Source organism: Ambystoma mexicanum, chromosome 11, assembly GCF_040938575.1.
Source record: "Ambystoma mexicanum isolate Mex_15411 chromosome 11, UKY_AmexF1_1, whole genome shotgun sequence".
Taxonomy (NCBI): Eukaryota; Metazoa; Chordata; class Amphibia; order Caudata; family Ambystomatidae; genus Ambystoma; species Ambystoma mexicanum.
Genome location: NC_090934.1, coordinates 1,282,820,487 through 1,282,847,495, shown reverse-complemented (window position 1 = coordinate 1,282,847,495; position 27,009 = coordinate 1,282,820,487). Strand labels below are relative to the sequence as shown.

Here is a 27,009-nt window from a genome sequence, read left to right as displayed (position 1 = left end):
CGGTCTCATGGAACTACTTGTGGCGGGTACTTGACAGGTGCAAATTCGGCCCCACATTTGTGTCTTGGATAAAACTACTCTACTCCGATCCAGTGGCCAGAGTCCGCACCGAGGGCCGCTGTTCCCCTCTTTTCCACGTTGCCAGGGGCACTAGACAGGGTTGTCCCCTTTCGCCCTTAATCTTTGCTTTAGCGATGGAGCCGTTCGCCGACATGCTGCGCCAGAACCATTCCCACAGGGGCCTGCGCACAGCCGGCTCCTCGGATATAGTCTCTCTGTATGCTGATGACGCCCTCCTTTATATCCGTTCCCCTGAGATTAACCTGGCCCCTATACTGGAGGATGTTGCCCTATTCGGTCGTATCTCTGGTCTCACGGTAAACTGCTCCAAATCAACCCTTTTCCCGCTCACTCCTAGCACTCTTCCGCCTCCTGATACCATGGGATTCGCATGGGCCCAATCTAAGTTCACTTACTTGGGCGTGGTGGTGTCCAGGCATGCCGAACGGGTCCTACAGGAAAACTACCAGTCATACCTAGTGAACCTTGCAGTTAAAATACAGGGCTGGGATAAACTTCCGATCTCATTGGCGGGTAGGATAGGAGTTCTGAAGATGGTGGTACTTCCACAGCTACTGTATAAGTTTGCCAACATCCCCCAGTGGCCGGGAACAGATTACTTCCAGATGTTGTCTCGCACCCTGAACTCATTCCTTTGGCATTCTGGTGCAGTCCGCCTAAAACTTGAGACGCTTTCTGCTCCGATGGAAACTGGTGGATTTGGTGCACCGGACTTCTTTAGGTATTGGTTGGCTGCACAACTCCAACACACTGCGCATTGGTTCGCTATCCCAGACTCCCCTCCTCATGTTAGGCTGGAGAGACTGTCAGTCAGCGACCGCGACATTCGATCTCTTGTGATCTCACCCATCCCAATGGTACCGGGCTCCATGGACCCTGCGACGTGCACATCGCTGGCCTTGTCCAAACTATGGCGGATACTAGGTGTTACTCACCCCTTTCATGGCAATCTCCCGATCTGGAACTTTTACCCTGAGGTCCCACGGGTTCCTCCTTCCGTGGTTCGTTGCTGGGCCGACGCCGGGTATGAACTACTCCGTGACCTCTTTGATCAAGGCATTTTTATTGAGTGGCCTGACCTCCCGGCTTCTCTCAGACAGAGACCTTCTATTTGGCTTCAATATTCTTCACTCCGTAGGGTACTCAAACACAAGTACACATGCTTCCCGGCGTTACCTCCTGACGAACCTGCAGTTGCTGAATTAACCTCTCCCGTCCCCCTGAGGGGCAAAATCTCGAGATTATACTCTCTCCTCCAAACTAGGTCGCCCCCCACATTCTCTAAACTCCGGCACTATTGGGAGATCGACCTTGGACTCGAGATGACTGACGAACGCTGGGCCCACATGTGCTCACGCACCCGGGATGTCTCTTTCAACTCCCGGTTTAAATTAATCCAATTCAAGGTACTTCATAGATACCACTACACTCCGGCCAGACTGCATCGCATTTCAAACGACTCCCCCCCTGGGTGCCCCAGATGCGCATGCGAGAATGCAGACTATCTTCACATGCTGTGGTCTTGCCCCCGGCTTGCCCAATTCTGGACCTCGGTGTGCTCTACCATGTCCTCTATCCTTGATTCCCACATCCCCTTGTCCCCAATGACATGTTTGTTCCATGACTTCCCCGACCTCCACCGTGACTCCAGAAAACTTGCTGGACTGTGCATGCTACTTGCTGTGCGCACAATTCTGCTTTGTTGGCTTCGGCCTTACACCCCCACCCACGCACAATGGCTTAGGGCAGTGACATGGGCCTCTGATACGGAGGAGGTCTGGGCGGCACAGCAGCCCACTCATTCCAGGCCTAGGGATATATGGCTGCAGTTTCGTTTATTTATGTCCTCCATTGAATCTGACTCGGATCCGGGGTCTTCTCCTACCTCTGCTTGACCCACCCCCCATACTGTTTTCAAGATTCCCCGTTGAATTATCTCCCTCATGTATGGGTGGTCCGACCTCCCATGGGCCCTCACGTGCGTATGCACCCAACTCCTTTCTTTTTGGCCGTTTTTTTTTTTTTTTTTTTTTTTTCTTCTGATGCTTTGCTTGTATAAATTATGCGTATTCATATTGTTTGATTACTGTTTACCCTGTATGGTTTATGTTGACTCACCTGTACTTGTGTCACCGAGCTGAATAAATAAAAGTTAAAAAAAAAAAAAAACAACATTTTCCGTGATCTGATCGATAGATGCCTAGTGGTGTATCTTGACAACCTAGTCATCTATTCACAAGATCCAGTCATCCATGTCCAACATGTCTGTATGGTTCTAGAAATCCTGCGTGAACACTCCTTGTACGGCAAATTGGAAAAATGTACCTTTCATATGACATCAATTGAATTCTTGGGGTATATATTAAGTCCACAGGGGGTTCGTATGGATGACCGAAAGATCAAAGCTATCCTTGATGGGTCTCCTCCTTCTACTAGAAAAAACCTTCATGGTTGTCTTGAGTTTTTGAATTTCTACAGTCGATTTACTCGAGATTGTTTCTGCTCGAGCCCTTAACCCATCTTACCAAACTGTTTTTCTGTCCCTTATGAATGAACTCATCGAGCTCAACAAGGCTTTTCTGTGCTTAAAACAGCATTCACCGATCATAGAAAACCACTTGTGGTGGAGGCTGATGCCTCTTCTAAAGCTGTGGGGTTGGTGTTGTCCCAAAACTGGGTGGATACTGGTAAATTGCACCAAATCGTTTATTTTTCTGGTAAGATCAGCCCCACCGAGCTGAATTGCAACATCACTGATTATGGTCTACTGGCTATTAGACTGGCTTTCGAAGAGTGGCACCAGTATCTACAAGGTGCTTCCCATTGTGTCACCATATACAGTGACCACAAAAATCTTCTTCCCTTAGATTCAGCTTGTTGTTCTAATGCTCGCCAAGCCAGATGGCATTTGTTTTTTTCTGCCTAAAATGTCATTGTCATTTTCCGTCCCGGGGTGTATTGCTCTTCCAGAGTGCACGGAAAATCATAAATCACCAATGCAATTACGGAGCCAATACTTTGAACGCAGTAAGACGCAATAACTTGCAACCACACACTCTTAGAAAATAATGAGCACTTACACGGCTATTTATTCAAAGCTTAGAAGCAACCAGTGATAACAAAGAAATAAATCACAAAAGAAACATAGAAATAAATCACAGAAGAAGCAAAGAATTGAAAAGGAAATACATCACTGTGACCGTAACTGGATTCCTCATCTCGCCAGAAGCGGCTGGAAGACCCCGATAACAGCCAGGCCGAGAGCACAACAGCCCACAGGTATGCCGGACGAAAGCGTCCTCCTCCAGCTGAAGTCCCACCTGACCACCCAAGGGGTTCCGCATATATGCACACTCCAAAAAGGGGTGGCGATTTCTCGAACCTTCTGGCAACGCACTTGCGCATTGATGAGCAGCCGTTGGTTGCCAGCTGGGTCAACCGACAGTACCCTCAATGAGCAGAGTGCCTCCCTCCTCTAAAAACAAGCACCACGAAAAACAGTCCCATAGCTCATGACAAGACATAACAAAGTTAGCTTTCCCAGCAGAAATGTCCTTGACTGCATACCAGGTTTGGAAAGCATGTTTCTTCAGCACCGTGAATCTAACTCTCAGAGAAATGCATGCAGCTTTTCACTACGGCATGAAGTAAATATCCATCATGGCTCCGAGAGCTCCCAGAATGCACTGCGCACCAGCGCCATGTTTTAGCTCAAGCATAACAATTCCACCCTTGGATATTTATCTTCCATAGCCCAGTGGCAGAGGAGCCGGTCTCTGAAACGGACGAAACATTAAAACTAAATTAGGAATGTATTGAACAACAAGCTATTATGATAGCTAATATAATGCAAATGCAAGCAAAAGCGTAACGTAGTGTACCCCCAACATCAGGAATCCATGAAAATAACCAATCCCACCAATTCCCAGTATGATCTTGGGACACTTGAGAAATGAGATCCCTCAAACCTCGAATATGACTTTCAATGGCTCGTGAATGGTCACTTAGATTGAAACAACACATACCTTCAACTGCATTACACCCTAAATTATGCTTTAGCAATAGATAATCAACAGTAGCTCTGTTTTGCAAAGTTGCTTTTCTAATAATTTGACTATCAAGGAGTAATTCTTCTAATGCCCGAGAAGTATGATTAAGGCCTTTGACTTCTAAACATGCTAATTTCATCAAAGATTTGTAACCCCCAGCAGCTAAACCCCAAACTCCCACTAATGAAAGGGTTAATGCTAGCACCTCAGCTTCTGATAACAAATGTACATGTGAATCACAATCGGGAGATAGACCCACAGACTCGAAAGTTGACCTTTTGCCTCGAGTTATTGCTGGGTGTAAAGGAAACAGTCCTAATCGAGTTAAGGCACATGGACCTCCGGAAATGTTAGCTGGAATATAAGTGTATGTGATGTTGCCACATAAAAAGAGCCATCCTGTTGGAAGTTTCACATGATTCAAATAACTGGCAGCTATCACTGTATGATTACAAGACATAGTATTATTTACACTGGTACATGTGCGTGGCACTCGCGAACATAATCGTTGCTCAAACATTGTATGATTTTGCTGTTTGGTTAAATCGAGCTGTTGGCATTTGCCAATTTCTTGTGCATTGCATCTCATAAAGTAGCACACATCACCTTGGGTTATATTATAGGTAATAACACGTGTCAAATTTCTCCATTTGCGGTACTCATAGACGGAAAAAGATTGCTTATATCAGAATCTTGAACCAAAGAATCATTGTGTGTGACGCCGAAAATATGCTTTAGAACCGGAACTGGCGTCGGCACTGCTACTAAGCACGTAGTTAGTAAGGCTTCAGCATTGGGCACATCAGTAAGGCAAAAGTGCATTATGTTGAGCACCTGCTGTGCCAGGTATATCCACATATTCTCAGTTTGCGTAATCATGGGAGAATGTCTTCGCCGTCCTGCATATGCCTCTCGCATTACTGGCATCAAGGTTGTTTTCACTTGCTCCTGACGTGTTTGCCGCATTTCACGAATCCATGTCTTCGGTCTGGCTGGCTTTTCGGCATCGGCATCGGCATAAGGCTGCTTTTGGACAACATTACTCATCACTATCAGTATCCCCTTGATCACTGGCACAGATGTGACATTTTTCGTTGGTAGCAGCATGCTGTTTAACTCTCCCAAATTGAGTCCATTTAGTACCACAATTACACCAGCCAGACACAGGATCTACAAGGCAAACCCAGAAAAGAGATATCGGTGTTGTACATCACTCTCTCAGGTAACATTTGTCTGCGGGCACATATTGCCATTTCTTTCTACCAGGCTCCATGACTAAAACTACTTGGTCTTTGTCTGACGCAATGACATCTGCGGGCACTGGTGGGCCACTTGGCCTTTCCACCCACACCTTCGCACCCGGTACCATACTTTCTGAAGAGCCAAAACCACGATCCCCACGGGTAGTTAACTGTGTAGGAGGCTCCCCCTTCTTAATCATGGACAACTTAACGGGAATGATAATCAATTGAGCCACCCGATCACCCTTGTGGATCGATAACAATTGGTCCCCATTATTCATCAGGATGACTTTGATCTTGCCTTGGTAATCAGCATCAATTACCCCTCCTAGCACTTGAACTCCCTTCAATGCTAGGCCAGATCTAGGGGCAATCCATCCCATATGCTCTGGGGGAATTTGTACTCCAATCCCCGTTTAAATTACAACAATCCCTCTTGGGTCTAATCTGATTTCTTCATGGGAATGCAAGTCTACTCCTGCTGACTCTGGAGTCGCCCGAGAGGGAGCTAAAGAACCCGGGGTAATTTCCCAGTACAATAGGGTTTCTCTGACTGAAATGGGTTGAATCTGTAAAGTAGGAGTCATTAGCCGCATCAAAGGAGTTTCATGCTCATTCACAGGCCTATTGTTTAATACTTGCACCGCATCAAACACACGATCACGCCAGCCTGACAATTTGCCATCTCCAGATTTGCGCAGCTGTTCTTTCAACAACCCATTCATTCGTTCAATCAGCGCTGAAGCAGCAGGGTAATAAGGCACGTGGTATAACCACTCAATGCTCTTTTCCTGGCAATACTTCTGTATCAGTTTGCCTTTGAAATGTGACCCATTGTCACTTTGAATCTGCAAAGGCACTGCATAATGTAGTATGATCTGATCTAACAACCTGATGGTGTTCAGTTGTGTTGCACGCTTGTACGGCAAAAACATCAGATATCCTGAGTATTTATCCACAATAGTGCATGCATACTGACAACCTTTACTGATTAGCATGGGACCGATATAATCAATCTGCGAAATTTGACCTGGTAGTTTTCCTCTTCGCAATGTACCCCGAACAATCTGAGGGATAGGTCTATGCTGTTGGTGTTGGCACACTGGACATTGCAAAATGATCGTTTTCACTACCTCTAAAGGAATACTGATTCCTCGAGCTTGTGCCCACCTGATAGTAGCCTTTTCTCCAAGATGCCCACATTTCTGATGAGCCCATTTGGCCAAACCCTCCAAATCGTCTTCCTGAGCCTCCACATCCACAGATGAAATCTTGGGGTGTTCATCTGCAACAGAATTACACCAACGTTTTAATGAGTCTGTGGCACAATGCGTGTCCACATGATACACAGTGACTTCACTTTGTGATAACATTTCTACAATATCTTGCCACAGTTCTTTTCCCCACAACTCTTTTGAATGAATCTTCCACCCATTCTTTTGCCAGGTTGGCAACCACACTGCCAATCCATTCGCCACTGACCATGAATCCGTGTACTCATGACATCGAGCAGGGGTCTCTTGTTTCAATGCCTGGTAAACTGCGTAAAGCTCTACAAACTGACAGCTCCTCCCTTTCCGTGACGTTGTCAAAATCTTTTTTGTCTTGGGATTGTACGACACTGCTTTCCAGTATCGCTCAGTTCCCACATATCGAGCTGAGCCATCCATGAACCAGGCATGCTCTGTCTGCTCCACGGTCAAATCACTGTAAGGTACTCCCCATTTCACAGGAGACTCGTGTTTTTCAGGCACTTCCGGTGGTATATAATCTGAGGGCGGTATGTTGGCTACTTGCTCATGTAATTTCGCAACTCCACCCTTCCCTGATTTGGCTCTGTCTTGAATGTACCATTTCCATTGAATTATGCTGGCTTCTCAAGCATGTCCTATTCTATGCGTTTTAGGAGAGCTCAGTACCCATTGCATGATTGGTATTTCTGGCCTCATCAATACATCATGGCCCACCGTGATTTGCTCTGTATCAACAAGGGCCCAATAACATGCCAGCAACTGCTTCTCAAACGGAGTGTATGAGAGTGTATGAGTTGCCAGCATTGGGCAACTTACGACTCCAAAACCGAATGGCACACGTTTCCTGTCCTGTTTCTGCCACACACTCCAGTTACCATAATTGTCTTGTACAGACACATTCAATTCCACTTCGCCTTCCTTCAATGGCCATAAATCAAGCACCTGCTGCACGGTGTCTTTCACCAACTCAAATGCTTTCTGCTGTTCTTCCCCCCATTGAAACTCATATTTCTTGCGTGTCACCTTGTAGAGGGGGGCCAATATCTGCCCTAAATGGGGAATGTGCTGACTACAAAACCCAAACAGCCCTATAAACTGCTGAGCTTGCTTTTTGTTCATTGGAGTGGTGAATTCAAGTATTTTCTGTCGGGCTTTTAGCACCATTTCTCTATGCCCATGATCCCTAGGAATATCACTGTTTCAGCTGGGCCTTGAATTTTATTTGGGTTAATCTCCCACCCTTCCTTCTTCAATCCTTCCATAATGACATCTAACTGGCTTTGCACACTGTGCTCATCCTTGCCCTGAATCAAAATATCATCAATGTAATGAGAGCTTTGTATGTCAGGTTTACACGGTATCTTGTCTAAGTGCTCTGCCACTAGCCGGTGACAGATAGTCGGGCTATGCTTGTACCCCATAGGCAGCCTTGTAAAGGTGTACTGACGCCCACTCCAAGAAAATGCAAACTGCTCTTGACACTCTTCAGCAATAGGCACAGAGAAAAGTGCATTGGCTAAATCGATCACTGCATACCAAGTCCCCTCAAACTTTTGGACATTCTCAATCAAGGTAATGGCATCTGGGACCGCAGGCACTAAAGGAGGAGTGTGTTTATTCAACTCCCAGTAATCCACTGTCATCCTCCACAACCCATCCCCCTTTTTAATAGGCCAGAGAGGATTGTTCCATGCGGTGGTGATAGGGCGTAACATACCCGCCTCCACATACTCTTTGATGGTGTCTGAAATTTCCTTGTGCCCCCCAGGAATGAGGTATTGCTTCATTGCTATCCACTTGTTTGCCACAGGCACTTGCACTGGGGGCATCTTCAATTTGCCTACGGTAATGGGTGTATAGATCAATGCACTCACCCCAAACTGGTACGTTTTACCTCCAAGTCCCAAAGTCAACCCTTCCAGAATGTCAAAGCCAATTATATATTCAGGTATCGGGACTATCAACACTTGGTATTTCTGCCTATTCAGATTGCCTATTTTCATCTCCACTTTCGTTTGTACTGCGGGGGTCTCCTTTCCCCCGAGACCTGTAATAGTAAATTGCTTGCCTTTAAATCGTGCTGGATTGCCATGAATCAGAGAGGCCTCCGCCCCGGTGTCTATCAATGCTCGCACCCCTTGCATATTTCCTGGCCCCCAAAAAATCTTAACATCAACATGGGGCCGCCTATCAACTTTTATGCGTGCAGACGCTGCCGGAGCTTGGCCGTAGCCCTAGTCAAATTTCGAATGAGTGTGACTTGACTCCGCCTCTAGCATTGCACTCACCACCTTTCTCAAATCAGAGTATGTTGGCTGGTACGGGGAAGGTGTCCCCATAGACCCTTCTTCTTGTTCTTCCGCAGGAGGAGCGGAAGGTGAGGTGTCCCCCTGTGGCTTGGTTACTACCTGTTTCTTAACCTGTTTATAGCACTCTTTGGCTGCAAGTCCTCTTTTTTTGTATAATTCATACATTACTCGGGTTTCAATGCCATCAATCTCTTCTCATGGCACACCGTCTTTTAACAAAGCCAGAAACATGTCCTTTCGGGACACTCGGGAGTCTCTACTATCTTGCCTCCTGCCATCAGTTCTTCTCTCACTACGCCCCTTTCTCTCCAGTGGCTTGTCATCACTCTTGTCCCACTCCCCTAAATCTGCAAGTTGCCGAATGCATCCACTACCTCATCAGTGGGTTTGCCCGTCATACCTACGAGCAAAGTCATAATGACACTTTTGTATGCGGGTAGCGCAGTTCTAATCCCCATGTTTTGAGTTGAAACTGAGAGTGGCACGGCCCCCATGTGTCTTGGAGCATCTACGTGAATTGCCTCTTTCATAGCATGCTCAATGACTTTTTGAATTGCCACTCTCAAAGTATACCACTTTGTTTCTACACTAGGCCAATCTGTGGTAATGGGGTATTTACGGTTACATGCTTGGGGTGCTAGGTGCAACAAAGACACCTGTGCATCGTGACCATTGTCATCAGGGGGCGGTCCTGCCCTTTACATTGGTGTCAGTTGACACGGGTAGAAAACGCAGTGAATCCGTAGAATCTACCAACAACCCTGCAGCCCCCCATCTAGCAATCTCACCATACATGTCAATAAAGATTCCCCTGATTTTGCCTCAAACGGGTAATAATTTCCCCATCCTCCTGCTGGGTGTAATCCTCCAGCGTGGTTAAATCCACCATTCCACCTGCAGGATTCTTCGAACGGGCTTAGCTGCCACTGTTTTCTGCTTCATTTCCATTTTGGGGTCGGACTCATTTGCGGAACTACTCTTTAGACTGGTTGAGTCAAAAATATCACCATCCCACTTATCCGGATCCCAGTCCACACCGGCGGTAGCGATTACAGCTGCCACCTTTCTTTTGATGACCCCTCCCCTTCTTTTCCTATATTTATACCGGGCTACCCTGACTGCTGCCCACTCGGCCACAGCCTGATATGTGTCAGCCTAATCTTTAAAAAGTATCATTTGAATCTACTGCATTAACGCAGTCTGCCTTTCTGCAGCCAGCTCTCTTTCTAATCGCAAAACCTAATTTTTCATTTCCACCTTCATTTGATGTATTTTCCTATAAGCATGCAAAAGAACCCAACCTCGCCTACCTAATGCAGCGCATTCTCTGCCACGTTTCACTGGAACTTGTTGCAAGCATACCATTACATCAGACGGATCAGCATCTCCCAATCCCTGACCCCATGTTTCACTTAGCCCTGCACCGCATGCCTACGCCTGGGCCAGTTTATCATATGGACTCTTAGTCCAGCCTGGAATGATAACATCAGAACATTCACCGCCAGCGGTAACGCTCTTTTTCTTGCACAAACTACTCATTATTGCAAACAAAACCTCTTTATATCTATATTTTTTTTTCTTTCCACACTGCAATCACTCCCACAAGCATGCACACACCGGCAAAGGGGAAAAAAAAAACAGCTTAACACAGTTCAACACTCACTGCCAAATTGCTTTCGCTTGCAAGATAACCGAAGCCTATCTACGTTCAAACAGATTCTTGAATATTTGGAACAATTCATCACAAATATCCTGTTTGTGACGCCAAAAATGTATTGCTCTTCCAGAGTGCACGGAAAATCATAAATCACCAATGCAATTACGGAGCCAATACTTTGAACGCAGTAAGATGCAATAACTTGCAACCACGCACTCTTAGAAAATAATGAGCACTTATATGGCTATTTATTCAAAGCTTAGAAGCAACCAGTGATAACATAGAAATAAATCACAGAAGAAACATAGAAATAAATCACAGAAGAAGCAAAGAATTCAAAAGGAAATACATCACCGTGAGCGTAACTGGATTCCTCATCTCGCCAGAAGCGGCTGAAGACCCCGATAACAGCCAGGCCGAGAGCACAACAGCCCTTATATATTGTTCATGGTTTATTCACTGACCAAAATGTGTCATTTCATCTCCCTGAAGCGGTACCCAATGCCTCCACACTGACAAGTCTTATGCTGTCTTTCATATATCGTCTCCATGGACTACCTACGACATTGGTTTCTGATAGAGGTTGCCAATTCTAAATATAGAAATAAATATTGGAAACGATTTACTACTCTTTTGGGCATAGAGTTACGCCTGTCATCTAGTTACCATCCACAGTCCGACAGCCAGATGGAAAAGCTCAATCAAACACTTGAGCAGCACCCAAGGTGTTATTGTACGCAACATCCTTCCTCTACTGACTAGTCATCGTTCTACGCTAATCATGCTAGACATCCCCGTATATTACCTTCAGAAGCCACTATACCAGTAGCCGAAGATACTGCTACCACCATAAAAAATACCGAGAGGGCGTTCAGGAGCACTCAGGTGCACAACTTGCCTACAAACGATATGCAGATGGACACAGACTGTCCTCCCTCATGTATACAGTTGGTGACCTGGTGGTGTTGTCCACCAAGAACTTGCATATTCCAGGACCCAGGAAACTTACGGCACGATACATAGGCCCCTGTGTCATTGCACGGGTTGTCAATCCTGTGGCTGTAGCTTTGACACTACCCAGAAGATGCCAGAAGATGCCATATACACCCCGTGTTTCATGTGTCATTAATCAAGCCTTGGGTACAAGATGCACACACTTCTGCTTGTCCCCCTTCCATCGAAGTACACGGTCAACCTGACTATGAAGTGAATGCCATCCTTGATCCCTGTTTGGTACGCTCTAAGTTGTAATACCTTGTGGATTGGAAGGCCTACGGCCCTGAAGACTGGTCCTGGGAGCCTACAGCGAATGTTCAGGCCCATTGTTTCGTTGTTTGCTTTCATTGTTTGCACCGACAAAAAACTCACCCAGGATTTTTTTCTGGGAAGTACTGCCGGGGAGCGCCGCTGCACAGGTTGCATGCCTTACGGCTTCCGTGAGTGGAGACTTCACGTTCCGTCTTCCCCTCACAGAAGGCACATACGGTGGTGTACAATGGTGCTTTCCTCGAGCATTGCGGCGCTCGTCAACTCTGATGGAGACCTTTGTTTAGGTCTGTGATTCGGCTTGGTGCTGTGCTCTCTCCCTGCTTCTCATCTTGCTTTGTCCTTCTGCCCCGAATTGGGGGCCCTGAGACTTCTGTGTTCTTTCCTAACTCCTCCTGACTTTGATGAACCTTCTGGACCTTACTCCATCCGTGAGAACCCTCTTGTGACTTGGATGCCTTGACCATCACTTTTTTGGGATCTTACCTGCACACTTACCTGGATTGTAGACTGCCTGTTGTTTCCCTGTGCCGTTTGAGCTACGCTAGGCCTAGTGCACACCTTGTCTTTAGATTAATTAGAAACAGATTAGTGATAGTAAGAGGGGTGCTGGGGAGAATAACAACCTTGTTCATGCATGTATAGCCAACAGATGTCCACACTCTTGTGGAACTCTCCCGTCCCCTGCACATCCAAAGGTTATTGTATTATACAATCAATATTTGTAATTATTTTTTATATTTATCAAAAAATGCTTTTTGCATAAATTACCTGATAACCACAACGTTTGCTCAATTATATATTTGTGTAAACATGCATTTTTTATATATATATGAAAAAAACTGTAGTGCATTTCACATAGGGTACATATATTCTTTACAATATCAAGTGTCGCCAATTCATGAACATATATTTAACAATTCAATCATGCAACATTTGCAATTCTGAAATGGCTTGCTATAGGTTAACAATTGTATTCATCAGGTTCTTGGCATATGCACAAGGGTGGTTCATATAACACATGCGTTCTTTGTAATCTCAATGAATGTCTTTCTTTACACATTTTGAGACTAACAGTCTCTTCTTCAGGAGGTGTTCACCCTCTTTTCTCTTCACTGGTTAAATCTACAATATTTAATTAATAACAATATTTTAGTGTCTTAATACAAACTTTAAACCTGTTATGATTTGTTAAACATTTCTGCATTGGCCAGCAATAATCACCTTGGTGTCCAATTCTTCTACTTTCGAATTTTCAACTTATTTCGACCACTTCCTGTATCCTGGGTTGCTACCTGGCCTAAAATCAATCACATAGGTCTAATATCAATATTGTGTCATAGCCTCATAAAAAACAATATCAATCAAGTAGTATAATATAACAATGGGTAAAAATGTATCCTGTACATTCTATATGTGGAGAACTCACAGTTATCAGAAGTAAGTGTCCCAATGTTGCGGTCACCATGGATCAGTAATTCAACCTCTGGGTCACGTCACCTGTCTAAGCATGGTCGAATCAGAATTTCAAGACCATCTGGGGAGTAAATATGATGAAATAAATGTCATCTATTCATATCTAGGGTAGTTCCTACTAACAAAATCAGATGTCTTGATTTGTCAAGTGGGTTAGAAATATCCTTACGCCTTGTGTATCTGTGATGGAATCCTTGCACAAAGGGATCGAGATTCAGGAGGGTGTTTAGCCGCTTGTGCCGAAGTATCTAAGTAAACAATAGTGTAAAAATATTTTGTGATGCCGTTCTTTCACGGCTTGGGAAATTCGGAGTCAGACGAAATACGAATACAGTTAGGTAAGAGACCAGATAGCCACTACCCCCTGTTAATACTAGAGGCAGCAGTTGATTCCTTTAGGCCGTTTACTCTTACTGGGATATTTTTACACTTTGTAAAGATATTTTTTCCATTTGTAAAGTGCCTAAGCTCTCAGGCATCAGGGCGATGTTGTAATCCAGTTATACGTTTGTTACATAGCTTCAGATCAATTTACATTTCAACAGATTCATGAAGGGTAATCATATAGGAAAGAGGTAGACATAATTGGTTACTTAGCTTCAGATCAATTATTCAGAATTACAGTGTATATTTTAAGAAGTGGATAAACAAGAGGAAATTCAGAATTGTTTAAATGGCAACGGGCCTGCTTCATCTATTTTGATGTGCTTATTATTTTGAGCCACCTAAAACAAAGTATTAAAATTACTTATTTTGACAATCAAGGTTGGTAGACTGAAATCATACATTTGAGTTAGTCAACAGAGCCATCATTATGCAAACATCTCTTTATGCTTATGCCAAATACAATGCTAGTCAATTGCCTTAATCTAGCAGAACCTGATAACAAGTGGTTAAAGCCATGTAATGGCATAACATCTCACTACAAAAAAGTGCTTATAGTGTGAACAACCTGAGGGTGTTTCACTACTCATCCCCGGGGATCCCTTATTCAGGTGGCCAGGGAAGGGCCATCGCTATTGGATCCCGATACTGGGGGTGGACAAGCGAGGGAGGATCACCTGGATAAGGGATCCTTGGGGAGTGGGGACGAAACACTGGAAAGTGAGACATGGTATCCCTCAGTTCCCGACAATTGTTTACCCAATATTTCCTCTGCCTTTATGGGCTACTACAACTCCCATAATTCCCGCCCCCTTTTTGTGTCAGCCCAACTACTGAGACGAGGAAGAGGAAGACTGATATTAGGACGATTACCTCTAGTAATATGCAGTGGTTCTGTCACAGTAATGAGGTCAGGCAGCATCAGGCACTCAGTCATAATCACATACACCTGAAACCCATTGATGGCTACCAGATTATAGGAGGTGGAGCATAGAGTCAGTCAGAGAGCGAGTTGGAGCCCGAGAACGCACACGAGTTTGAGGCCGAGCAGGCCGGCGAACTGGGTTGCCTAGGTATCCTGAAATCTGTTAGCAGAGAACGAAGCGCTGAGACACTGAGGGCTGAATTGTGAAAAGGCTGCAGAAAGCGTGGCGAGGGAGCCATGTCTCGAAGGAGCCCGAAGGGGGTTGCTTGAGGAAACAAACTCCAAAAAGAAAGTCTGGTAAAGGTGCTTGTTCAAGAAGACCTAGGAGTGTCGAAGGGATAGCGGAGAAGAACCTGACCTCGACACGCATCAAGCGATAAAGAGAAACTCAGCCGGTGAGTTTCAAGAAGAAGGGAGCCCGGTTTGTGAAAGGCGTGAGGTGCGAATGAAATACAATGTTGCAAAGCGAGGACAAGCGTAAGGCGAGAAATGCAATGAAGATGGAAGCTTCAATTGTCCGTTGTTGAAAGAGTGTGATAAGAAACAAAGTGACGGTGAGGCTGCGTGTACGTTTTACACGAGTAAAGAGAGACTTTTTGAGATTGTGAATTACAGAGGGCTCGAAGCGCGACGAAAGTGACATAAGAACTGTTATATTTAAGAGAATTAAGAAGAGGGTCTGGGACCGATAATGAGAATTAAGAAAAGGGTCTGGGACCTGTAATGAGAATTAAGAAGCAGGTCTGGGACCCGTAATGAGAATTAAGAAGAGGGTCTGGGACCCACCAAGTGAAGATTGTGTAAGACAGTGCTGGGGGCATGACCAAGTGAAATATAATATGAGGTGCACAAACTGTATAGACAGCCTTAGTAACAAAGTAGTCCCGCAGAGGGCCGACCAAGATACTGTGCGTTTGCGAAAGTCTTTGTTACTGTACTATGAAGTAAAGAGGTGCCAAGGGCACGATTGTGTGAAAGCCTCACTGACAGAGTGGTTCTGCACAGGGCTAGCGACTACTGTGCGTTTGCAAAAGTCACTTAAACCATTGAAGGATTGTTGAATTGTTGGGGAAGGGAACCCCAGTATGAAACCAGTTTTTAACTGTTGGGGAAGGGAACCCCATTCTGATGATGTATTTCATTGATGTGATGCAGAATCAGGCGAGGGAAGCCTGAGAAAACTGTTTTGAGAAACTGATACCAAAGCAGGCGAGGGAAGTCTGAGCAAACTGTACCTCATTGAACTGTGTGAACTAGCCACCCTAGCTCCTAATGAACATGTATTACAAAAGCTTGGGGAGGGGAGTCTTATTTAACTCCATTGCCATCCTGATATTATTTGAATCACGCTTTTGTTTTGACCTAACCCTGTACACATTATCATTGTATAATTAAGTGAGGGCAAGATTAGGTTTGACACAGACACTTTTATTATTTGACAGGCTGACTTTGACATCCTTTAGTTTAATTTGATGGTCGAGAATACTCCCATTGTAGAGATGGGGCCAGATAGGAAGTCTCCAACCCCTGTAAAAGTAAAAAAAAAAAAAAAAAGGTTTTCAAAAATGTTCATTTGACTGTGTCTGCCTTCTAAAAACCACACCTACCTCACAGTAGGTATGTTAAGAAAAAAGGACCCGATACTAGGATACTTGTATTTTAATTACATACAGTAAGAATAAGAAGCACCAATAGGTATGTTTCCTCTGCTGGGAATTCAAAATTGGTATGGCCATCAATATGATATATTTGAAACAAATTGTCTGTCTTTCAAGGGCATTTGGTGTTTTCTGAAGCTTTTGTGTACTATAATCTGAGTAATTATGATTTTGTGCTTTTATTTCAGATCTCTACAATAGAAAATGTTTGCCATTTGGGCCAACTCCGCGTTTTAAACCTTGCTAGGAACTTCATAAAAATTGTTGAAAATCTTAATGGTTTAGATTCTCTGGCAGAATTGAACCTTCGACACAATGAGATCAGCTCAGTGGTAAGAACCAGATGTGATTTTTTAGAGTAATGTGGTGTCATTTTGTAAGTGGAGAATTTGTTTCAAATGCAAACTGTACCATCAATTGAGGATCCATCATTATGGACTAGTGGCACAACATTTGCAGTTCACAAGCAAGACCCAAAAATTGTTTATTCCTTTCATGTAGGCCAAGTCATTGTATCATTGTATATGCAACATAAGAAGTTTGTCTGGAATAAGTTGTTCTAGACACAGAGGGGTTACCAATGTAGTTGTTTTTTAACCATGTTATTGAAAATCATAGCACATGATTTTAAAGTTTCTCTTTGATGCAAGGTATTTGGCTAAGCTTCAGCATCTGGAATATGTATTTCTGTGTTTCCTCATGTTGATTACTTTGCAACCAGATATTTGGACAATGTTGGGTTATGGGAAATAGGAAACATTCATTTGTTGTGCACTTAATCAGACTATAATCGGGGCACTTCTCTATAGTGCTTTCATAATCACAGTAGTTAATAAAGGGAATACAAAGGCCGTAGTTGTATTATTTCTTATAACATACTCCTAATTGACCAGAAAAATATCTGCAAAGCTAACTTCAACCACTTTGAATAAGTACCTTTTAATGAAACAAATGTCTTTATTGCCTGTGAAAGAATTAATCTATTTACATTAATAGGCAGTCTGATAATGTCCCTTTTCTTGCCATGTCTGCTGGCTTGGCCTTTGATTCAGGTCCCCACCACATGCCATGTGATGTGACAACTGGCAGCGGTTTTGGGAGGATCCCCTGGTCCCCAGAAAAAGGGTAGTGACAAGTTGACAGACGATTTTAACATTGTCAGCTTTACATGTATGGTTCCTGTGAAAGCACTTTCCCAATAAATTATAAAGGGGTCAGTGGGCCCATTGAGGCAGGCCACATGGTGTGCTATACATACAAGTAATAAAAATACAGACGGCAAAGAGGTAGAATACACAAAACAGATGCTAGCCGATACTGACAAGAAAGAAAAAATGACTAAGGTAGTCTGCACAAGTCTTACCACTGCTGCAAAGAGTGGAAAAATAAATGCTGCAGGGACCGAAGTGGTGCTAGCCTAGGTATAGTTTCAGGACTCGAGCCACTAGTGACCAGTGCAATGGCAAGCGGGAAAGCAAGATGAGGATGGCGTGACAGTAGGATCAGGGACCTGATGCAGGGAGATGAGCTGAGACTCAGCCAGACACATAAGGACCCTTCTGGTCCATCTCGCCAACAGACCCAGTAAATTCAACAGAGACCACTACATATCTTGAACAGTGCAGCTAGGCCAGTGGCCTCCCAGGAAGGACGAACTGGCAATCTAGACATTGCCCTTGGGAGCCAGGTTTTTAAAGATTGCGAGTGACATCAAGTAGAGGCACAGGGAGACTTATGAGGAATCCTTTTGAATCAAGATTTTTGTTTGCCATTCTGATCATCTTTGAGTTTCCCACTTGGGTATTGTGGTAAGTCAGAATCAAGAGATGGACAACTCATTGTGGTTCAAGCTTAGTAGTTTAATTATATTCCCAAAACCCTACACTATCCCTATGACGCTGTTCCCTGTGCTGAGAAAAAGGAACAAAAAATGGTGCCGGTCAGGATGTCCTACAAAATTAAGTCTGTCCACCTCAAGAAATTGAAACCTTGCCTGATCCTAACACTACCACTACAAAGAAAAAAAGTCTAATCGGAACACAAAAATCGCTTGTGCCTTTTGCCCAAATGGTATATTTGTGGCTGTTATCTGACCCGCCCTAGACTGTCCCACGATTAGACATGGTGTGTTTCCCTAAACAGGCTTGTCTCCAGCCAATGTCTCTGGGCTTTTCGCCTGTTCCACAGTTCCACCACAAATGTTCAATACATTTCCTTGGGACTTACCGAAAAAAAAAAAATACACAATGGAGTGAACAGTGCCTTTGACCTCCTGGCCTGCTATTGAGTTCTAGTTCTCGGTATAACAATGTCCTCTCAAATGTCTGGTCAGTTCAGAACCCTTTTGGCTCCTACCACACCCTGGGGTCTCAGGTAGCCAACTCTGGGGCCAATGGATTTTCTCCCCACCCTGGGGTCTTGGGTTTCACACCCCTTTGTGGAATATCTGTTCTCTTAGCCCCACTTGGATCATTTGGTGTTTCAGCCCCTCTCTGGCTCTTTGCCTTCTCATCCCAGCTTGGGTAAGTGGGGTCTCGCCTTAACTTGATTCATGGGCTTGGGGATCTGGGGTCTTGCCCTGGTTTAGATTATCTGATGCTTTAACCCCTCTTAGGCTCTTTCGTGTCTCACCCCGAGTTGGGGTATATGGATTCTTGCCCCATTCTGGCTGTATGGTACCTCAGACCCTCATGCACTGTTTAGCTTCTCGTCCCGGCTTGGGCTATCTGTGTGCTGAGATGAATCCAATGGAGTCATCACGGATTCCCCTGTGGTAACATCTTCCCATGTGGCCAGGGGACGACAGCTGCTACTTGATCCTGACCCTGGGGGCGGCTATATGAGGGATGATCACATGGGAAGAGACAGCCTCTGGGGAGATGTCATGGCTTCATTGGATGAGACATGGTATCCCCCATTTTCCCATGAAGAAGACCCTAGATAACCAATACCCTAATGGCCTATTGACATGCGTCTATACCCCCTTGTAGGGAAACTAGAGAAACCTTTTCCAAAAGCCCTTCTTCCCAAACATCCTTGGACAAAAGGGTAAACAATCCAAGGCTGTCTTTCCCAGCTCTAATTATCATCCATAAAAGAAAGTGGCTCATTATTTGGAAAGTAATTCACATCAGTCAACATCAGTGGACTTAATTTTCCACAATTACCCAAGTACTGGGACGAGGAGGAAGAAGGGAGCAATACAGAGTGGAAAGAGCCTCAAGCTCAATTAGCATGCTAGTTGTTTTCACAATACACCCTTGTGCAGGACATTTAAAGATCAAAAACCAATTGTAAGAGGCTGCTGCTGTTTGGAAGCAGTCGTACCTCTCTGCGAGGTGCGTGATCCCTGGGAGTACAGATCGATGGCACGGAGCCAAGGGACTAGCCAGCAAGGAGGCGGAGAAACTTTGCATGAGCAGAACATGCCGCACACACGCCAAGAACAGAGCGAAGACACCTGGGCTTTTAGCAGTTGGAGAAGGCAACGCTTCATGTACCGGGACCTTAAGAAAGTCTGGTGTGCTGATGGGAAGCTGCAAGAGGAACTGGAATGTTGTGGAAGCAGTCCAAAGTGGAAAGCGGGCAGCAAAGCCTTGCAGTGTAATTGCAAACGGAAACGAAGACGCCACACAGAGCTGGCGAGTCAACCCAAGGAAATTGGTATGAAGGTTCAGAAATTAGAGGCGGACGCAAAGTTGTAAAAAATTAATTATCAGAAATGGTTATTAAAATAAAAAGGGTTTTATAAATGCCACTTTGACCTATACTAAAGAGAATTTCCCTACGTAGGAAACTAAAACTAAAGTTCAGTCTGTGTCAAGTCGCCAAACTTATAAACTGTTCTTGTGCCCAGAAACATACTAATCTGACCCTCACACTAGAAATAAATGAACAACGAAGGGTGTAAGGAAATGTATCTGGTCTATGTTTGGCAAAAGGTGTTCATAATTAAAGGAAATAAGTAAATCCAACGGAAACAGTCTTTTCCAATAAGAAATCCTTGGATACAGAGGGTGGTTCCCTTCCTCAGTATATTTTGGTAGGATGGCTAAAGTGCCTTTTTCAAACAAGTTTCTTGAGGATGGCAGAAGTGTCTCTTTCAAACAACAGTTCCTTTGGTTCTTTATACTCAGTTCAGAAAGTTCTTGTGCACTCAATATGTTCCATAACATTTAGCTCTTCCTAGGTTTCTTTGCACTGAGTTCACCAAAAAACAAATCTTATTCAAACGAAAACTTCCACACTAGATTTCCTTGTTATAACTTTAATATATCGCCTGTATACTTTCTTGCCAGGAATCCCCTTATGGGCTCTTCAGAGCCAAGGGTGTACTCTCCTGCCAGGTATCTTCCCATATTGTCTAATAACTTCCATATACTTAAGGTGGATTGCTGGATATACTCCTCTGCCAGGAATCCCAGCTGGGGTCTTGCAGATCACCTAGTATACTTCTCTGCCAGACATCTTCCCCCAAAATGTCCACTGTCTGATGTGCTCCTCTCACTAGGACTTCTCAGTTTCAATGTCCGTTAGTGCACCACAATTGTATGACTTCACTGTGTTTCTGTTTTATTTGCTCGAGGTATTACTTGTTCCAACTTTCTCCAGATTGACATCTCATACATGGGCACTTGTTCAAGTTCTTCCACTGTATTTATCTATTTTGTATTTATTTGCGTAGGTTAACAGTTACTCCAACTTTCTGTACATTGACATCTCATATATGGGGACTTGTTCAAGTTCTGGCTTTGTGCTTTATTTGGTCGGTATTCAAATATTTGTATTTCATTCACTTGCTTATATGTTTGTCGGTATGCCCCTGGGCAGGCTCACCGGTACTCTGCAGCGTTTCTGACCAGCGCCACGTCTCTGTGATGAAGCTTCCTCCCCGGCATGGCCTCCTTTGAACTATAGAACTTTCTCCAGTGCTCCCTGCAACTCTGTGAGCACCTGTTGACTTCTCTCCATAACCAGGAGCAAAGATCGCTGCTTCTCGGCACAACCGTATCTCTGGTTGCTTTGCTGCTGCACAAGAAATCTCACAATCACTGACACCTCTTACTGCGCCACACACCATTCTGTTTGAGTCAATAGTATATTTAAACAATAGAGTCATAACATTGATAACTCTCATACAAATTCTTTTTAGTGAATCAAACAACAATTAATTGTCAGACGTATTTTACAAAATCATGAGACAATTTATTGAAAATCCATTTGATGTTTATCCATGGGCTTCATCCAAAAGAAAGCCGGCACGTGTTTTGCATAGCCCCTGATTCTACTTACTTCTTACTATTCTAGGTCGATCATAATGCAATCCAGTCTGTCAGACAAACGAAAACACGGATTGACGCCGAAAGGCTGCGTGTGCAGACATGATACATCCAGTGTGAAGATGGTACAGTTGGAATCAGTATAAGGCTTTGGTTGCTGAAAACATTTGGATCAATTTACTTGACAAGATTGGAACACAACATTAGTAGTGACCGGATTGCATTAGGAAAAATTCTGCCTGCAGATGTTGGCAGTGACGACGTCGGCGTCAGCCCCTTCGAAGAAATAGTTCGAGACTCCCGACCCTATCGCACGGAGGGCTGACAGGGTGCCGATGAAAACCACTGACCGCGCGCCCAGTCCCCGGACAGCAGGTTGTCAAAGAATTCAAAGGGACCCACTCGACACTGTCGAAGGAATCGAAGTCGAGCATGTTGAAGTCATCAGAGTCCAGGCTCTCGATGTTATTTTCAGAACCGTCAAAGGTTTACAAACCATAAGCCAAAAGAGACTTTTTTAAGTCTATGGCCCCTATTTATGAGGAGGAGGTGGAGGAGGAGCAAAGCCCTATTTGTGGTTTTGGATAGCAGTACAGCACTCCTAGTGTTGCAGAGGAACTGATATCCCAGGAATCAGGAATGAGGGACCTTGTGGACACCATGAAGGATGTCAGTGGTCTTTATACTTCCCCAGAAGTTGATTGTGGCATCCCTGAAGGCTCAAGACATGCTGACGCTTCTAATAGAGCAGTAATGGCAAAGGTTATATAATACCAGGGCTGGGGTATATCGTAGTATGAGCAAGATGACTTGGCTGATATCTGGGATAAGGGGGCACCTAATGACCCAGTCCTTCCCTTTCATGCTGCAGTCAAGAATAGGGTCTTGGAGAACTGGAAATATCCAGACACCATTCCTGCAGTCCACAAGGATGTCACTAAGAAATACAGACCCTCATCGGTAGATCTGGAATTTCTTCCAAAACATTCAATTCCTCAAAGCCTAGTTGTTCAAGCAGCCACTGCTGCTTGTAAGGGAGCAGCCTATCCTACAATTCCTTCAGACAGGGAGGATAAACGGCTTGATGCTATTGAAAATAACGTTTTTTCTTCAGGGAGTATGGCACTGAATGCAGCCAATGCAACTTGTGCACTGGCAAAGCTTACTTATACTTTGTGGGAGGTAATTGCCATGCCATCGGAGCACATCCCAGAGGGTAAAGAAAGGGTTGGTTTTATTAGCATTTTTCAGGTTGGAAGAAATGCTATGTGTCAGTCCTTGCCATCAGGTCTGGACACTGCGGACTCTATTAGCCATTCTATGCCTACTGGGACATTGCTTAAACGTTTTGCCTGGCTACAAATATCAGGGTTTGCTTCCGGCATGCAATCCAGACTGTTGTATATGTCGTTTGAAGGGTCTTATCTGTTTGGAAAAAAAGCAGATGAAAGCCTTGACAAATTGCTGTAGTCTAAGGCAGCAGCACAATCTCTGAGTTTGGCCATTAGACAGCCCCAACAGAGTCGACCAACTCTGTCTTCTAATGTGGGATGGAGGAATTGTTCATTTTGATACTATTCCTCTGTTGGGAGAGCAAGAGGTCAGTTTACAGAAAGGGGACACAGAAGACAACCACACTGTGGCCGAGGTCGGTCGGGCAGAGGAGCTTTTACAGCTACTGCCTCCTTGCCTTCCGCACCGGCCAGTACCCCAAAACTGCATCAAAAAGAAATGTGTCTGCAGTGGGAGGCAGATTAGCCCAGCATCTGAAAGAATGGCAAGCATTACAACAGATTCTTGGGCTCTGCAAATGGTCGCCCATGGCTACTGCCTCCCCTTTCTGAAGAGAGCCACAAAACTGTCCCCCAAGAGGCCAGTCCTTAAAAGTATCAGATCCGCTCCTCCTACAGGAAGTTCAGACACTGTTGGAGAACGGTACAATCGAACAGGTACCTGTAGCAGAAAGAAACCAATGCTGGTACTCTCCTTATTTTCTGATCCCAAAAAAGGACAGAGGGTTGCGACCCATCTTGGACTTGAGATGCTTGAACAAGTTCCTCAGGAAGAACATGTTCAAAATGGTCACTCTTTCGCAGATCCCCCAGGCCCTTCAGCTACAGGATTGGATGGTGTCATTGGATCTGCAGGAAGCTTATTTTCATGTGCCGATTCATCTCAAGCACAGAAAATACATGAGATTCGCCGTAGGCAGTTCACTATCAGTTTTCTGTACTGCCATTCGGGCTAACCCCCCGCCTAAGGGTATTCACCAAGCTGATGGCGGAGGTGGCAGGAAATCTACAGAGGGGGAATTCACATCTACCCTTACCTGGACAATTGGCTGATCAAAGCCTGCTCACCCGAGTAGGCTCTGGAACATCTGGACAGCACCTGTCGCTCTCTCCACAGACTAGGCTTCTGCCTCAACTTCAAGAAGTCCCACATGACACCTTCCCAACCGCTGCAATTCATTGGAGCAGCCCTGGACTCTTCCTTGGAAAAAGCGTTGCCACCCAAGGTAAGGGCTATCCACATATCGCTGATGGTAAGCAAATTTCAGAGTGCCCCAAATCTTCCAGCATTTGATATTCTGAGGTTGCTCTGTATCATGGCATCCTGCATTTTTCATCTGGGGCCAGAGACCCGCCTAAGAATGAGGTCCCTTTAGTGGGCTCTCAGGACTCAGTGGTCACAGTTCTCTGGTAGGATGACGGCTCTGGTATGGATCTCGAGCAGGATCGCGCAGGATATCCTGTGGTGGGCCGTCAAGGAGAATGTGTTAAAGGGGGAACCCTTTTGGCAGCCATGGCCGGAGATTACAGTGGTTACAGATGCCTCCCTCTCAGGTTGGGCGGGGGGTCACACCAGCGGTTTCACGATCAGCGGATGCTGGTCTTTGTCAGAGTCAAAACGGCATATCAACCTTTTAGAGCCGAGGGCAATCAGACTACCCCTGATGGCCTTTCTGCCCTCTGTACGGGGAAAGAATGTCCTGATAATGAAAGACAACACAGTGGCCATGCATTACCTCAACAAGAGAGGGGGTGTAGGATCACTACCACTCTGCAGAGTGGTGATGCAACTCTGCTTTTGGGCACTGCAAGAAGGAATCTCTCTGTAAGCAGTTCATCTGGCCGGAGAGGAAAACACAGTGGCGACTGCTCTGACCATAAAGAGCACTGTCTCCCACTCAGTGGGAGCTAGCTCAGGAAGTCCTTCAAGAGATCTTCACCCTTTGGGGAACCCCTAAAGTAGATCTGTTCCTGTCCAGTGTTAACAGGATGTGCGACCTGTTCTGCTCAAGGGAATTTCCTCAAAGAGGAGCTCTAGGGGACACGTTCAGAGTGTACTGGGAATGTCCACTTCTGTACGTGTTTCCGCCAGTCCCCGTCATTCCTCGTGTTCTCTTGAAGCTGAGCCAGTTTCAGAAATCCATGATCCTGATTGCTCCAGACTGGGCCAGGAGGATGTGATACCCGGAACTTCTGGGAATGTCCATCTGCGCTCCAATTCGTCTTCCACAAAGGGGGGCATGTCTTCTCGCAAGAGGGAGGTCACATTCTTCATCCAGTGATCCGGACCCTCAAACACCATGCATGGTTTCTGAGAGGCTGAGGTGCAAAGATTGGGACCTCCGCAAGATGTCATGGAGGTGTTGCTTTCGGCCAGAAGGCCAGCAACTAAATCTCTATACCACAGCCGTTGGAACAAGTTCTGCTGGTGTAGAGATAAAGGAATTGACTCATTTTCTTGTGACACACCATCAGTTTTGTCTTTTCTCCTAAATCTAACCCATCAGAGGCTACAGGTTGCTACGACCAGGGGCTATCTGGCTGCACTGCCATATTTTCAAATGCTCTACTGAACAAGGTTCCTACTTCATGGTGCTGATTGTCACCCATTCATTGTTCCAGTCTGGGGTCTCACCTGGTTTTATGTTTCCTGATGGGTTCCTCATACAAAGCATTACATTCTTGTCCACTTAGGATGTTGACTTTGAAAACAGTATTCTTGACTGCTATTACCCCTGCCTGCAGAGTGAGCAAGCTTCAGGCCTTACTTCTTTTTATTAATTGTTTCTTTATTCGTTTTCTTACATAACGTGGCATGTAAACATTCCCAACATTCTCCCCCCTTCGGGGTGATTCGGGGGAGGCTTCCTCAGTGATTCGGATGAGGCTTAACTTATCAAAATACTTCTCTCGTCTATCCATTGATGTGTCATTGGATGTATATAATGTCTGATAGTATTCCCTCAAAATCTCGCCCATGTCCTCATCTCCCATCTTCCATCGCTGTTGCTCATCTTGTAATTTCGTAATAGTTCTCCTGGTCCCTGTTTCTATCAGTTGCCTAGCTAGAAGCATGTCTGCCTTATTGAACTACATATAGTATCAGTGTTTTATATATAATAAGGATCTTTCCGCTTGTTTACTCTGCAGCATCCCGAATTGCCCCAGTACATGTCTGAGTGCCAGTCGAGTTCTCTTTGTCGGATTCTGTATTATTTCCTCTTGTATCGCCTTCAGTTTCCCCTCCAATTCCTCCTCCCACCTGTGTCTTTGTTTGTCCCTCTCTGCTTTTAGGGCTCATTAGTTTCCACCCATCACCGCATTAAATGCATCCCAAACCGTTTCTGGTGGTGTATCTCCGGTGTCATTATCATTGCAGTATTGTTGTATCTTATCACCTATTGTATCAGCAATTACCGGATCCTGTAGCAGTTCCCTGGGGAATCTCCATTTCCATAGTCCCCCTCCTGTGTGGCCCAGTGTAAAAGTTGCCCACACCAGGGCATGATCCAGTAGGGAGATGGATCCCACTTCTACCTCCTGTGTCTTGCCCACTAAACCCGTTGATTCCCAGAAGTAATCTATCCTCGACTGGGAGGTATGTACATGCGAGTAGTATGTGTACCCCGACTGTTGCCCTCTCACTTCCCACCATAGATCGGTCAATGACAGCGTCCCCATTTTCTTTTTGAGTGCTTTGGAGGGGTCTTGTGTCCCCAAGTGTGCCTGTGTACTCCTATCTATCTTGGGGTCCCAAGCCACATTGAGATCTCCAGCTAATATGAGTTCCTCTATAGCAAATTCTTCTAGTCTTGTGCGGACCCCCCTCAGGAAGCCTTCCTGTCCCGTTTTGGGTGCGTATATCGAGGCTATCATTTAGTTTACGGCCTTCTAGTGTAAGATTTAAAAAGATGTACCGCCCCTCCTTATCCACCCGTGCCCCTATCTTATCATTTATCACTATCAGCACACCCACCTTTTTCTCCCCGGCATTGGCTTGATATATCAGTGTTTACCCTCTCATTTTCAATAGACCCTTGTCTGCCCTCCTTATGTGTGTCCCTTGATACATCAATATATCCACCTTCATCCCCCGCACATATTGTTCCTCCTTTTTCCTCTTGACTGGAGTATTCAGT

The 27,009-nt window shown here is 45.0% G+C and overlaps 1 protein-coding gene across 1 annotated transcript in view; it reads left to right on the top strand.

The window, feature by feature from the left end:
* Positions 1 to 27,009, top strand: part of LRRC49 (leucine rich repeat containing 49) — a 1,414,487-nt gene that overhangs the window by 503,799 nt on the left and 883,679 nt on the right. Inside the window, exon 8 of the mRNA XM_069624757.1 lies at positions 16,488 to 16,631. Within this exon, the coding sequence (XP_069480858.1) occupies positions 16,488 to 16,631 (144 nt within the window). The remainder of the gene's footprint in view (positions 1 to 16,487; positions 16,632 to 27,009) is intronic.